Here is a 15,811-nt window from a genome sequence, read left to right as displayed (position 1 = left end):
GCTAGTCAAGCCACGGTGGGAGTGGATAGTTCACCCAGAAATGGATTGAAGGGAGATAGCATGAAACAACCCCACCTGCACCCTGACTCCAAGTCTAGTCTCCCTTCAGACTCTCACTCAGGCACCCACAGCCCTACAGCACCCAGGAAGTCCCCACCAGAAGGTGACATACCCCCACTTGGTCCCTGCCTCTCATCCTTTTATTGTTTATTGGTTGAGGTTTCTGGGTGGTGCAGAGTTCATGTGGTTAGCTGCTCACCAGCAGGTTGGATGTTGAATCCCACCCAGATAACCTCGGGAGAAGGCCCTGGCAATCAACTCTCACAAGGATCAGCCACTGAATGCCCCTGTGCGCCCAGTTCTATCCAACCTTTTACACAGGGCTCCTTGAGGTGGGGGTCAGTCCAATGGCAACTGGATTTTCTTACTGATTGATGGATTCCTGTGCCTACACTAAGCTCCCATAATCCCCCAAATATCATCCGGTCACCCGTCCTTCCTAGCACAGACTACAAATCCTACTGAGACTATGTGGTGTGTCCGTACAGCAGAGCAGGGGCTTGAACCCGGATCTCATGTGGGGTGGAGACTTCAAAGGCCTCGTTTTCACCACTCCATTGCTCTCAGAGCAGGCCTCCCTTTCAGCTCTCCCTGCTGCCCTCCCTGGGGGAAGCCCCCACCCACCCCAATCTCTTTAGGAGCCCTAGTGGTACATAGATAAGCATGAGGCATTCATCGAAAAATCAGTGGTTCAAACCCACCAGCTCCTCCGCAGAAGATTGGGCATTTGGCTTGGTAAAGAAGACAGCCTTGGCAGCCCCATGGGCAGCTCTGCTTTGCCCCACAGGGTCACTATGAGGTAGAATGAACTTGACAGCAGTGGATCCCTCCCCCTTTCTTTCCTTCCCATCTCCTCAGGAGGAACCCAAACAACATTGTCCTTGTGCCCAAGGTCACAGCAAGGGACTTTCCCAGGGGACTTCGAACCCTGTTTTAGCGGAGCAGGTGCAGGAGGCATGCAAGGGAAAGCCTCCCATAATCGCCTGCTCACAGGCCCCTATTAATGAAGGCAGTCTGGGGGACAGGGGTCCCCCTGAGAGGCACACATAGCCAGAACTCCCTCAGCTGCTAACCAAAAGCCTGACAGCTGGAATCCACACAGTGGGTCCACTCTTGGCTGTAAGAGGACACCCGCCGAGCTCTGGTCTCTAACTGGAGTGAGCTGGTGTGTTAGAGGCAGGTGGGACGGCAGGACGCTTGGAAATGAGAGGGATGGTCCCACAGCCTGGTGGAGATGGTCCCCAAAACACTGCCATCAGGACAAGTCCAACTCATAGAGACCCTACAGGACAGGGTAGAACTGGCCCTGTGGGTTCCCGAGACGGTAACTCTCTTAAGGAGTAAAAATCCTCATCTTTCTCCTTCGGAGCAGCTGGTGGTTTTGAACTGCTGACCCTGACGTTAGCAGCCCAATGTGTAACCACTAGGTCACTGGGGCTCCTTGAAAGATGGTTGATAAAAAAAAAAAAAAGAAGAAAGATGGTTGATATCCATGAAGGATTCACATGAGAAAGCTTGAACTGGGGGACGCATTGTGACCGACCACACATCTAGTCGAATGCCTCCACTGCTCCCCACACTGCCTGGCTTTCCTCCTCCCTGAGCTTCCTGGGATGCCCCCCCTCTTACCCCACGGGGAAGGAGGCGGCGGCATCCTGCTGCCCGGGGGCATCCACATGGCAGACAGCAAAGTGCTGGGTGACCTCCTGCATGTCTTCGGAGTTGAAGAGGGGGTTGTAGCAGGTTTTGTCTGGATGAGGAGAGAAGGGGGAGCACAGGAGGTTCACTGGTGAGCATGCCACACCGACTCACAGTGGCCCTCCCTGGAGAGCAGTCTTGCACGGTCCCCGTTACCCAGCTATTCCTGGGCTGGCCAGGCTACAAATCTTCGTGGAAGCAGCCTGCCTCATGGTTTTCCCGAGGAGTGGTGGGTGGGCTCGAACTGCCCACCTTCTCATTAGCAGCCCAACACTCAAGCAGCTGTGCCACCACGGCTCCTTCAGGAGGTTACTTGGGAGCCAAGATTTTGTTGTTGCTGTTGTGCTTTCATTCCTCAGGGGGGCGTTGGGGGTGGGAGGGGAGAATGGACAGGGGAGAATGTGGGCAGCCCCTCTGTGGCCCTGCCCCATGTTCTCGGGAGATAAAGACTATAGACTATAGAGCGGAGTGGGTGTGTGGGGAGAGGTGGTCAGCAGACATGAGGACCAGACGTCAGACTCCCAGTAGGGGCCTTCCAGTCAATATTGGCCCTGAAGGTCTTGGGAGAAGCTGGGGCCCTCTCGTAAGGACTATTAAGGCAGTCCTGCTCCACCCTGTAGGGTCACCATGGATCCAAATGGATCTGATGGCAATGGATTGGTGTCTGGGATTTCACTCCATGCTGGATTCTAAAAGCAGTCACGTGGGTAAGGGAGAACACCTGGATTGGCTGTCCAAATGTTCACGGCAGCCTCGCTCCTAACAACGAGAGGCAGCAGCTGCTGCAGCCACACTGATGGAAGGATGCACATGGCTCAGCTCTGCAGTGTGCTGCCGTACGATGGACACATCCAGGCAGTGGCCCAGGGTGGCCAGAGGGGGGGGGGGACACAGGGGGTGGCAGGTGGCACCTACACATCATAGGGTTTCTGTGTGGAGTGTTGACAATGTCCTGAAGCTGACAGCAGTGGTGACTGCCCTGTGACCACCCTGAAATCACCGAGCTGCTTATTTAATTAAAAAACCAAACAAACAATCCCTCTCATGAATAGACAGCCCAGAAGCCTGTGACACACGCTCTAAGCCTCCGGACATGGCGTTCCTGATTCGTCCCAACGGTGGCTGGGACTCCTCCCAGATGAGGCAGCTGGTGACCCTCGCTGCCACCCCCTCCACCACCCCTCCCCATGCACTCCTTCAATCTCATACTCCCCAGCCTACCCCTGCCACTCCCTTCACACCCCTTCTCCATCTTCCCCCTGCCCCCACATCCCCTCCAACCAGGGGCTGTGTCTCCTGGGAACTCACGGTTCATGCCAATGTCATGGTACGTGAGGATGACGGGCCGGTTTCCCTTGGGGGTCCCACACAGCGTGACGTGAATGGATCCAAATAAAGTCTCCAGGTCCTGCTCCTACAGAGAGACGGATCTTGTTGGAAGGGCTGTGGGGACCTATGGGAACAGGTCAGCGTGCTCCTGCCGGGTTCCCAGAGCACTCAGGGTATACCTCTCATCGACCGCGAGGAGAGCTCCCGAGACTGGGCAGAAGAGCTTCACCAGGAAGCAGAAGGCAGGCGCCTGGCTGGAACTCACAAGGCAGACCCGACCCGGGAGCCCTCTCTTCACAGGGCCATTTCTCCATCTGGCCTGTCCTGGATGCCCTGCCCCGTGCCTTGCCTGTCCCACAGGGGACCCTAACTGCGAGGGACATTTGTTGGGTCGGGGCTGCCCAGAATTCATTCCCTATTCCAAGAACATGGCCTCTTTCCTTTGGAATCTGCCTCACTGCCTCCCCCAGTCCCCCAAGCCCCTTGATCCTTCCACATGCTGCCTGGGGCTGACCACTCAGATCTACAGGGTCAGGGAAGGGCCGGAGCAGCAGGAGCAGCTCCTTTGTGCCCATGCGGCACGGGCCTGTCTGAAAATGCCAACTCAGAGAGAGAAAAACTGAGAAAAGAGGACTTGGTCATGATGCCATCCAACACCTGGGGGCCTCAGGGGCCAACAGGTACCGCACTCCCACTTCATCCAGGTTGAGTGACGTAACCCACTCCTGAGTGACGTAACACGCTCCCTCTCTCCTGCCCTCCTTCCCCAGAAGGTCTTTCCCTGGCCAAGGCCAGTTCCCCAGACTGTGAGGTCGAGCTGATCACTCAGCAAGGCACTCCCATCTATGTTCTGCAGTGCAGCCTCTCTGGGAGACTTCTCAAGGACTCAGAAGCCAGAATCCTCTGTTACTTCCATCCGACACGCCGTCTCACCAGGGACCACATCCTCACTGCTGTGCCACCCCTTCTGAGCCCATCACCTGCAGGCACACCTGCCTTCAGACCCCACCCACTCCCCCACACCTGTGCCTCTCGAGGTCCCTGGGAGCGTCCAGAAGCAAGGTCACTCATCCAGCCCTTTCCACAGTTGATGACAGAGACCTCCCCTCCATGGTGGTACCCTCCCGCAGGGCTCATGTGGGAGAAGCCGCTGGGACCTGACTTTTCATGACCTTTCACCTTCCACCCAGATGTGGCACTGCCCCTCCCCGCCATCGTGAGAGTCCTGCTAAGGGTAGGTGATGCCAGTCGGCAGACACGGAAATCAAGTCAGTCACCCGTCCGGGTCCCGGGTCCCTTAACACCCTTGGCTGCTAACCAAAGTTAGAGCTTCGAATCCTCCTGGGGGAGTTCAGAAGACAGACTTCTGAATTCCCCGTTCCTGGAAACTCTAGCGAGGGCTGTTCTACATGGGCAGACAAGGGGCAGCCACAAGCCTGAGAGGCAGTAGCAGCCAACTTTGCAGAGACCCCCAGTCAGGAGCTGGGAGGCGACACCCACCCCCACCCTCCTCACTGGCTCTGAAGGCTGCTGAGCATTCACACCTCAGGAGGTCACCGTGGGTCAGTGCATGACATTTCTTTCCCAAAGAGTGACTGAGGCATCCGAGAACGCGGGGAAGGCTCCGGGAGTCGTGGAGCCGGCACCTAGAAGCCAGCGACAATGTAAGCCGTGCCAGTTACTGCCGCCTACACAGGGGGAAGGCCAACGCTGGCAATCTCCATGAAGACTGGGTAGGGGACCTTCTTCAGGACCAGCCCCCGCCCTGCCTACCTGCTCATCACACAGGACCAGACCACGCCATGCCTACCTGCTCATCACACAGGACCAGACCACGCCATGCCTACCTGCTCATCACACAGGACCAGACCACGCCATGCCTACCTGCTCATCACACAGGACCAGACCACGCCATGCCTACCTGCTCATCACACAGGACCAGACCACGCCATGCCTACCTGCTCATCACACAGGACCAGCCCCCACCCTGCCTACCTGCCCAGCTCTCATCACACAGGACCACACCCCCTCCCATCACACAGGTGCCTCCTTCAGGTTGTGAAAGAGTAGCAGCCAGATTTCAACCAGAGCCTGCCAGGGACCCCTGCCCTCACTCTGAGGACCCCTACAGCAAGCACCTGAAACTCCCCGGGGGCACCTGGGAAGTGGGGTACTCAGAAGGATGCATCTCTGGCCTCCCCTGGGCCTGCTAGTACCCCTTCCCATGGGCAAAGGCGGGGCCAACCCCAGCATAGAGGTCTCATCACAGAACAAGAGCCCTGGGAGACAGAGCTGGCTCCGGCCTGCCCCAGCCTCCATCTCATTAGCAAATGCTGGAAAAATCCAGAGGTCGGGGTGCTGGACCAGCCCCCATGGGGCCCCCAGGCATCTGCAGGGCCAGCCTGGCTCTGACTCTGGGCGGTAACAACAGTCTATTGTGGGCTCCACAGTCTCTATTGTTCCCTCAGGCTCACTGGCCTCATTGCCCAGCTGACCGCCCCATACTCTCCAAAAAATAGATGCCCACCTGCCAGGCAGTGCTCCCTACCGGCCTGCAGACTCAGGGTTCAGGCCCTTCTCCCGCATTCTGCAGTCTGGGACCCGGTCCCAGGCAGAGGGGGCTGGTGGTCTGTCCGCATTTGGGGCAGGTTTTAATGGGGCCAGCTGGCAGCAGGCTGTTCTCTCACTTCTGTCCGCAGTTACAGGTGAGGAAACAAGCCCAGAGAGGCTCAGGAACCTGCCCAAGGCCACAGCTGGACTGGCAGAGCAGGATCTGAAGGCAGGCAACAGAATACAAAAGCCTGGGGTCTTCAGCCCCCTGTTCTACACTCCGTGGGAGGGGTGGCATCAAGAAAGGGTGAACCATCCTCGGAGGGGGTTGTGCGTGGTCTGTGATCAGCACCCCAGCCCTCTTGCTGCCCCTCAGCCTCCCACCTCCTGTCCCTGCAGGTAGGTGTGTGGGCCTGGCACATCACCCCCTCAGACAGCGCTTTCCTGGGGAGGCCTGTCCCTCACGGAGTCCAGGTTCTCTTGTCTATAGTACCGCCAGGGATAACCACATGCCTGCTGAGTGACCGCCTGGGGAGAGGCTGGCCCTGTGGCCTCGGCGTCCACTTCAGGACAGGCTTCCTGACACATAGTCCACTCGGTTTCCAGCTGGGAAAATGGCTGACTGCAGCCAACGTCGATCACCCCTGGCGGCCTGGGAGCTTTCTCCTGGTCTACAGCAGCCCAGCGGCATGTCATATGCTCCAGGTCAGCGGTTCAAACCCCTCAGCAGCTCCAAGGGAGAAAGGGGTGGCGGTCTGCCCCCATAAAGATTTACAGTCTCGGAAACCCTCTGGGCCGGTTCCCCTCGGTCCTGCAAGGGATGCTGGGAGGTAGGACATGATGCTGCGGTCGCTTTTGTTGACACAGCAGACTCCTGGGTTACCTCCCAGACGTGTGCTCTTCTCGTCTTCTTTTGAAAACACAAAAATCTAATTTTAAGCCAAGTACTAACTTCTCCCTCCGCAGACTTCCTTGCAGCCCAGGACGAGTGGGAGATGCAGGCCTTCAGGGGGGATTTCTTAAAGGGCCACATTGGGCTTTTTGATTTCCATCTCCCACCCTGGCATCCACCTGGACCGTGGAGGAGATGCTTGGGGCTCCAGTGGTCATCGCACGACAAGGAGGACACTAGCTCCAGGCTCGGGCTGACCGTGAGCTGGCAGGAATCTGGGGCTGGCAACAGCCGTGACCAGTGGTACTGGGGCTTCCAGGCTACTGAGGAGCTAACACGTACCTGCTTAGGGTTGTTAGGGTTCCCTGGATAAAGCAGGCCCACAGGCTAATTGAAAGACTGGTTGTCCGAGTCTACCCAGAGGCCCCTCTGAAGAAAATCCTAGTGATCCACTCCTGCAAAATTGATGCCAACTCACAGGGACCCTATAGGATGGGGCAGAACTGCCCCTGTGGGCTATGAGACTGTAACTCTTTACAGGAGCAGAAAACCTCATTGTTCTCCGGAGGAGCAGCTGGTAGTTTCGAATGGCTAACCTTGATGATTGCAGCCCAATGCGTAACCATACGCCTCCAGGGTTCCTACTGAAAGCTCTAGGGCACATCATTCTACTCTGAAACACAATTGTGGGGAGGGGGGAGCAAGGAGTCAGAACAGACTCAATAGCTACAGTGGGTGGAGTGACCTTAATCAATCCTATTGATAAGCTGGCCGTGTAACCTTGTCCAAGTGCTAAGCCTTCTCGAACACTCTCTGTGTTAGAGAAGTTCTGTCCTCAGAGGGGACCAGCAAGCCCCCCTGCTCCAGAAAGGCCGTGGCTAGAAGTCAATCCCCAGACAGCAACGGGCCCCTCCACTCTGACGGTGAGGGACAGCGTATTAGACACGATCACGATGAAGCCATAAGGGCCAGCTTGCCTGACCCGGTCCTCTGGGGACCAGCTGCCTCAGCCTCCTCCTTAAGGCCCCACTCCCAGCAGGCTCAGGGGGACACGGTACAACACTTGAACGGTAAGAGGATGACACAGTTAGAGACTGTAACCCGGCTGCTTAGAGTCCAGCTTTTTCATTCAGCAAGCGTTGGGGTCAAGGTGTGGCCAGTGGGGGTGGGGGGACACTCTAGAGAGTAGCCTACCATCTTGGTTCATCGGACGTAGCCTCAGACCCAGCCTATGAGGCAGCAGAAGCCAGCTACCAGCCCAATCAATACCTGGGTGGAACCCAAAGAGCTCTCCCTGACTCCCACCTTGGCTATGGTCCTTACAGGGGCCAGGAGGGGGGTGTGAATCTGTGCCTTTGACCCTAGAGCTGAGTGTGCAGGACACACTTTCTCCTGAGCAAACACCACACAGCCAGGAGGGGGCACAGAGTGTGTGTGTGTGTGTGTGTGTGGGGGGGGTGATAAAAGCCCGCTGCATGCCAGGATGTGGCTGTGGCTTGTTGGTGGGCATTAATGAGTTGTTAGTGGTTTCACACGGCCCCAGGAGACAGCACAATGCTGCCCCCGCCCATCCCTGGGACCTTCTCGGTTGCCAGGGCTATGAAATTCGATCCCCAGGTCTTTCCCCACATTGCTGATCGGTGGATGCCCCTGGGAACTAAGGAACTACATACACCTCAAGCTCACTGCCATCGAGTTGAGGCCGACTCACAGGGGAGAGCAGCCCCTTAGGGGTTCTAAGACTGCTCTTCCTCAGGCAGAACGACTGGTGGTTTTGAACTGCTAACCTCGCAGTCAGGCGCCCAATTTGTAATCCACCACGCCACCAGGGCTCCTTAGCTCTGGGTCAGAGGGCTAAGATCTAAGACAGAAGTAGCCACCCCAGCCCTGGGGTTGCCACACACCCCTGACCTTTACACCCCCCAACACCGCGTGCAAGATCTAGAGCAGCGGTTCTCAACCTGTGGGTCGCAACCCCTTTGGGGGTCCAATGACCCTTTCACAGGGGTCACCCAATTCATAACAGTAGCAAAATGACAGTTATGACATAGCAACAAAAACAATTTTATGGTTGGGGGGGTCACCACCACAAGGACTGTATGAAAGGGTGGTGGCATTCCACTGCTCTAGAGGAAGATCTTGGAGGTCAGGCTGGACCTGTGGCCATTCCTCTGGCTTCTAGGGCCTCTGCATTGAGATGTAAGAAAAGGAGGAATTCATCAGGGCCTGGCTGCTGTGTGGAGCAGAGTGTCCATCTGGCAAGGCTGGGGCACACAGGGGAGACCCCACTTCTCCTCGGGAAAGGGAATTGAAGGGAACGTCCTTCCTGGGAGAAGAAAGCAGGGGCCAATGGGGTCTGGGAGGGGCAACCCGAAGAACGCCCACTGCTGAGTCCACTGTGGTATTTATCCAGTGGTCCAGACACACCAAGGGCTGGGGTACCCTCCCCTCCTTTCCCAGATTAGAAGTCTAAGCCCAGGGAGGTCAAGTGACTGACCACAGAGATGTAGACCCATGTCTTCCTGGCTGCTCCCTTTCTGCAGCAGTGTCGACATCAGGGCCTGACCCAGCCCAGACAGGGTCCCGGGGGACCCCGCGGGGCAGTGAGCATCCCTCCTCCCCTCCCTGCTTCCCTGGAGGGCACCAACCAGGCTCACTTCCCAAGGTCTCCGGTCACACTGACCCAGATGAGCGCCCACACCATCTGTCCCTGGAGTGCTAAAGCCCCCCTTCCACCCCCTGCCAGCTTTGCTGGAAAGTGGGGCAAGGCGGGGCAGGGGTAGGAAGTGGCCGGCTGAAGACCTCCGAGCCTCTGGGCTCTGCCCACTTTGAGCCAGGCGGGCATGGGAACAAGAAGCAATCAGGGAAAGGGTACTGTTGGCATCTCCCAAGGGCTGGTCTGCATCCAGGGGCAGGGAAGTAGTCCCACAGCTGAACCGCACCAGGCTGGCAGTGGGGAGGAGACCTCAGAGGCTAGGCCGTGCCCACCAGCCCCTGCTCCTCCCCCCGCCCCCCGGGGTGACATCAGTTCCTTCCCAGAGAGCCCAAGGGAGCACACAAACACAGCTTCCCATGGAAACCAAATCAGATCAGTCACCCAAAGAAGAAGCAGTGCTCAGCTGAAATGAATGCAGCAGGCAAGGCGTCCCTCGGAGGGAGGGAGCCTGGGCAGCGGCCCCTCAAGCAGGGATGTGAGGACCGAGCCCGGTTTTGTCATCCTCCCCGCACCCTGTGATGCCCAGACTTCTCTAGGCGTGCATCTGCAGTTTACAATGAGGACAGTCTCAGGTCTCCCCCAACAGCAGGGATGGGTCCCATCCAGCCTGCAGACCCCAGAAGACTCTTGAAGTCGTCAATACCAGCTAGCATCGCACAGCTTGCCAAAGAGAAGCGGTTCTAGCCAGCACAGGAAGTCGCTGCCAACTCATAGTGACCCGACACGACAGGGTAGAACTGCCCCTGTGGGTTTCCAAGACTGTCACTCTCGACAGGCGTTGAAAGCCTTGTCTTTCTCCAGAGAAGCAGCTGGTGATTTTGATCAGACCTTGTGGATCGAAGGCCAATGCTTGAGTTAATTAAATGTTTGGATAGTCTGACCCAAGAAGGATGTTTATAAATCTCTCAACGTCCCTTGGCAGAAGACAGGTTCCCCACCCCTGCCCTACAGGGTCATGGGGAGAGGATGTAAGAGAGGGCTTGGGGTTGCTCCTGGGCCCCAGAGATGGCAGCTGGGAAGGCTTCCAGTAGGACTGCCAGGCCTGTCCTGGTCCATCCCAGTCTGCATATTCGGCCGACACGTGTTCAACTTCACAGCAGCCTCCCTGACAGACAGGGTGGTGTCTGCACTTCCGGAAACAGTGGCTCCTCCCACAGGGAGGAGGATTCTACCTCCGCCCCTTGCAGGTCCTGAGCTTCTCAGAACCTGAAAACACCCTGACCCGGAAGCAGAGAGACCACGGTGGACAAACCTATACCCCTTCCCCATCTCCACGCCTTTCTGGGGCCTCAGATTTCTCTCAGGCTTTCAACCTCTATACCTGGAGCCCTGACGGCACTGATTAGCAAGCACTGGGCTGCTAACCTCAAAGTCAGAGGTTCAAACCCACCAGCCGCACCTCAGGAGAAAGACAAGGCTGTCTGCTCTCATAAAAATGTGCGGCCTCAGAAACCCCGTTGCCCTGAGTCAGAATAAACTTGATGGAAGTGAGATTTTGTTGTGCGGTGTTTTCCAACCTGGACCAGGAGATCTGGTTACATCTGCCAACTTGCATAGTCCTGGGATTCTGGCCAAAGAAAATAAGGCGGAATCCCAGATACTCCCCCACATTTTCCCCTCACCAAGTTGGCAAACATCAGCACATGGAACCTTCAGCTGAGCCTGGCTAATGCATCTCAGGGCTGCCCTGTCCAGCCCGTATTCTGCAGGCTCCAGAACGTTCCTGGACAGGTGTGGTGCAGGGTCCTGAGAGCAGCTGGCAGGACCATCATGCACATCCCTCATTTATGGACCCTATTGCCTCACTGGGGCCACGGCAAACAGTACCCAGGGGAACAAGATAAGGCCACAGAGCCATCTGCTCCGGCTGCCCTGTGTCCCAGGCTCCTCCTGCTGCACTGTACTATATCTGAAAATGTCCACCACTTTGGGGATGGGAGGGAGGGTCTGCCTGGGCAGTCAAGAGAGCCAGGAAACACCACCCTGCAGGCTCACCGCGGCTGAGCCAGTCTAGTCTCGTTAAGCTGGAGTCCAGGGCCACTGGGAACACTGCTGAAGAGCCAGCCTGGCCCAGCACGAAGCAGGACCTCTGTCTGCCCACTGGCAGCCTCCCCCGCCCCCACAGCTCCATGCATAGAAAGTCACACTATGTATGAACATTTCTCTAACGGCTACTACCTAAGTCCATGTTCGGCTAAAAGGCGGGGGAAATCGGGGGCTGGCCCCCAATCTGGGGACGGCTGTTAGGAGGTGGTTCAGAGTGATCACCCCACTTTGCTCCCTCTTATGCTCCCCAGTGGGGTTCCAAGCAGACCCACTTGGCCATGCTGAAGGGCGCTGGGGGGGCTGGTTCTTCGTGTTGCTTGTCCAGCGACTGGCCAGCTCCTACTTTCTGGCCCAAACCCACACCAGCTGACACTGTTCCACCTAGGCTGTGGGAAACCAACTGAGACGGCTTCCTTCCACCCTGTCCCCACGGGCTTCAGCAGTGAGCTCCTTAAAGCCAAGGGGAAGAAGGAGGAGGAAGAGGAGGAGAGAGAGAACAGACAGGGAAGTAGGGGAGAGAGACCACATCCTTTACTTACCTGCACGTCAAACTCTTGCAGGAGGCTGGTGATGGTCTGTGGAGAGACAAGAAGGCTAGTCAGTGGCCCGTTTCCTGGGACGGGCCCTCTGGGGCCCGAGTCCATGCCCTCGCCCTGTGGGGTCTCTCGAATACCAACAGAGATGGTGCTTTCCCCTCAGACAACGGCAGCCCCTGTTAGCAGAGCGGACACTTGGGCCGGGGTCTTTTCCAGCCTCTAAGATGGGGAACAAAGATCAGATGGTCTAAGATGACCACAAGCTTGAGAGGTCCGGAGCTGTGGCTGCCCTCCCTGGCCATGTCACCGTCCTTCATGCACCTTTTCCCCGTGGCTGCCCAGGGTCTGGATCGAGATCCAGTCAGTCGTGAACTACTCATAAACAGCCTGGCTTGGGGGCCTCGCTCTCCTCGCCAGTTCCAGCGTTGGACTCTCTCTTGTCACTGTCACTCATGCCCTGACCGCCCCACACAGTCTGACTCAGCGACGCTTCTGTGCAGGTGGGAGACAGATGTGTGAAGCTGAAGGGTTGGCCAGGATGTGAACCTGGGTGGTCTGGCCTCAACCACTACACTATGGGTGAGGAGGCCCGTGGGAAGTCAGGGTTCACGCAAAATGGGCAGGCCAAGACTTGGACCTGCACCTGCCCTGCCTCTTCTGCAGTCCTGGTCGAGGGGACCTACTGGAAACAAGGGCACGGTGGGCGTGTGTGTGTGTGTTAGCGTGCACATGTGTGTGCACGTGTGTTGTGACGGGACGTAACAAGAGAATCTCCACTCACCTCTCCTTTCTCCACCAAAGGCTTCACCTCGGCGAGGTCCACGTCGTGCATGTCCCGATTCATGTCGTCCCTGCTTGTCACCTGCTTAGGGAGACCAGGGGGCATCGGTCAGGCCTTGCCACTGAGAGGTGTTTTCTGAAGCAGCAAACTCGAGGTGAGCAAAGGAGACAGGTCAAAGGGTGAGGGCTGACTCTTCCCAGGGCCCCTGCATCTTGGGGAAGGGGGTCTGTTCCAGAATGACCTTGGGGGCTTGGAGCAGAAGATTTACCTGGCAGGGAAACAGGTCCTTGGAGATAATGACCTTTCTCAAGAAACAGAAAGGCAGGACCCATACCAAGTGTCCACCCCAGCTCCAGGTCCACCTGCAAACAGGTCCCCACCCCAGGTCCAGCCCCACCCACCACAGCAGACCCTGCTTCACAGGCCCCAAGTCAGGCCTCCCCAGATGGACCACCAGGAGGGCAGGTGGGAGGGGAGTCCGCAGAGCACCACCACATCCGCCACTTCAGGCACATTTGGTGCTTCACCCTGCTCCCTCCTCACAACTAAGTCCAACAGGTGGGCAGTGCAGCGATCCCGCCCAGTCCCTGAAATGACCCTGCCCTGGCCTGCGGAGAGGGGTGACAAGAGGGCCAGGGTGAGCCAGGCACTGGAAGTAGTCTCATTTCAAGAGATCAGCCCTCGGGGTGAAAGGCAGCTAATGGCTGGGCCAGGAGGGGCTCGCTGGAAGGTGGCAGGTGAAGAGCTAACCCGGAGCTCAGGATGGCACCTGAGGGGCGGGGTGGGGTGCAGGCATCCGGAGCTCCCTCTGCGACCACAGAGCAGACTGACTGCGCTTTGTCAAACCCCCTCAAATGGCGGTCGTGACCCCTCGTGGGGTCAAGTAACTGGATGTGGGGAGTCACGCATAATCTGGCAACAGTAAGCGTTTTCCGAAGAACAAGGACCACAATTTAATTCAAAACCAAAGGCACCAGGAATCTGAGGTGCTTCCGGCAGCACTTGCCCGGGATCGGAATTTCTCAGGAGAAAAGGGGAAAATGTTGAAAAACTACTTCCATCGGTGGTCCACTGGGGAAATGGGATCCTCACCAGCCCCTGGGTGGGGTGCCAAGACCCCAAGCTAGGGGTGAGCGACTCTGGTCGGGCAGACGAGAACCAGGTAAGGGGTGAGTGGTGACAAGAGAAGGTGTCAGGCCAGCCTGTCAGGACACACCCAACCCTTGGACACTGGAAAACTCGGTATGGAACAGCCTGGCCTGGCCACCTCCCAAACACTCAGGTCCTTTCCGACTCACAGAGGCCCTACGAGACAGGGTACAACTGGCCTTGTGGGCGTCCTGAAGCTGTAGCTCTCTATCAGAGCAGAAAGCCTGGTCTTTCTCCCGAAACGCGGCTGGTGGTGTTGAACTGCTAGCCTTTTGGATTGTAACCCAGTTCATAACCGCTATACCACCCAGGACCTATTCAAGTAACATCCACAGAAATCACTGTGCTCAGTTCTGGAGACAGGATCTCTTAAAAAGCAAAAACAAAGCAAGCAATCCTTGGGATGGAAGTGCCTTTGCAAACCACAAACCACAACTCAACGGCAACGGCCAGTCAAGGTGGTCAGGTGATCGGGCCAGAGAGAGCCCCCAGTAATCTCAAATGGATGGTCACCTGATGGCACTGATGACCTCAGAGGGGAGGGCATTACATAATGAAACCACCCTGCCTCCCCAACAAGCTGAGCCCAGAGGCTCCCTGGGATTCCTGGCCGGCCACGCTCCTGGCATCCTCACTATACAGGACAGAGGAGAACGGACCGTGGGTTCCTGAGGCTGTAGAAAGCCTCCTCTTTCTCCTGCAGAGTGGCTGGGGGTTTCGAACTTCTGACTTCGTGGTTCGCAGCCTGATGTATAACCCACTGTGCCCCCAGGGTTCCTGCTCTGGGACACGGAAGCTCCCAGGCCTCCCTGGGGATCTCTTCCTTTGTGCAGTTTCCTTCAACAAACTGTAGGCACAGGGCTGGGGCTTCCCACCAGTTCTGGGAGCGATGTCAGAGAACTTTAGAGCCAGGCCAAACCAGGGGGAGGTCACGGGGGGTGGGCGGCTGCTCCTGGTCTTACAGGCAGCAGCACCCTGAAGGAAGCGAGAACGCCCAGAATGTGTCACCGGCAGGCCAGGAGGGCAGTCCCTCCCAGGCTGGCACCTGGGGGCCTCCGGGAAGCCTGAAGGACTTCTAACTTGACCTAGTCCCGGGCGGCAAGTGAGAAAAAGAACAGCGGTCTGTCTGGCCGGTGTGGGGACTGAGTACCAAAGGGGTGCGTGGGGATTTGGGGCTCATGCTGATGCTTTCCCATTACGGGCCTTTGCCGCCGCTTTGCCAAGTGGGAGCTGGCATTCTGAGATGCCCAGGGTGCCACGGAGGTACTGGCAGCTGGGAAGCAAGCACGCCAGCCCCTGCCAGCCTCTGGGATGCAGCTCGTGGGCCACGGGACCCGACAAGGAGGCACCTCAGATGCAAGGCAGCAGCAGAGCTGAGTCACATCTCGCCCCAAAGCCCCCCCCCGTGCCATCACATGCCTCGGCCCCGGGCGGACCAGGCCCTCTACCTCCATGCCAGGCTCTCGGGCTCCAGCTTGCTCTCCAGAAGATAACCAGCCCCACAAGCCTGTCTCTATGTTACAGGACATTCTGAAAACAAAGTCAGCCTTATATTCTCGAACATTCCGGGGCAGTTGCCAGCCCGGAGGCAGGGGACTCTGAAAAGCCAAGGTCTGTGGGCCTTGCTAATTCAGCGCCTTCGAGGTCCCAAGACCCTGCCCTGTGGGACACCTCGCCTACATTGCCCAGAGAATCTCCCAGAAACCCAGTGCCCTGGCACTGTCAACCCTGCCTGCAGCATGGGGTGTGGGGGGGGGGGTGCTGGTGGAACTTCAGACTCCACGGGGTCTTCACACCTTCTGGGCACATGGGGTGGATGTTGGACCTCTGCCCCTGCCCGAGTGGCCTCAGCCCTGTCCCTTCACTGAGTCCGCAAAGCAGGTGGGTCACCAGCCCAGTTCACACCCCCCGCCACCGGACACAGAAGCAGAGTGAGGCCTCAAGGCCCAGGCGGCCCCACAGACCTGGCTGGCACAGACCTGGCTGTCCACACAGCTCTTGAAAGTGCAAATTGGCTTTTAAATGGCTGGAGCCCCAGGGGGGAGTCAAAGGGC

At 57.6% G+C, this 15,811-nt stretch overlaps 1 protein-coding gene across 1 annotated transcript in view; it reads right to left on the bottom strand.

The window, feature by feature from the left end:
* The window catches only part of NDRG1 (N-myc downstream regulated 1), a 43,846-nt gene that overhangs the window by 16,911 nt on the left and 11,124 nt on the right, over positions 1 to 15,811 (bottom strand). Inside the window, exons 2-5 of the mRNA XM_075549231.1 lie at positions 12,609 to 12,689; positions 11,831 to 11,866; positions 3,067 to 3,172; positions 1,690 to 1,810 (exon numbers count right to left, since the gene is read on the bottom strand). Of these exons, the coding sequence (XP_075405346.1) occupies positions 1,690 to 1,810; positions 3,067 to 3,172; positions 11,831 to 11,866; positions 12,609 to 12,671 (326 nt within the window). The 5' untranslated portion in view covers positions 12,672 to 12,689. The remainder of the gene's footprint in view (positions 1 to 1,689; positions 1,811 to 3,066; positions 3,173 to 11,830; positions 11,867 to 12,608; positions 12,690 to 15,811) is intronic.

This window comes from Tenrec ecaudatus, chromosome 5 (assembly GCF_050624435.1).
Source record: "Tenrec ecaudatus isolate mTenEca1 chromosome 5, mTenEca1.hap1, whole genome shotgun sequence".
Lineage (NCBI taxonomy): Eukaryota > Metazoa > Chordata > Mammalia > Afrosoricida > Tenrecidae > Tenrec > Tenrec ecaudatus.
The sequence above is the reverse complement of the archived record's forward strand: the minus strand, read 5'-3'. Positions and strand labels throughout refer to the sequence as shown.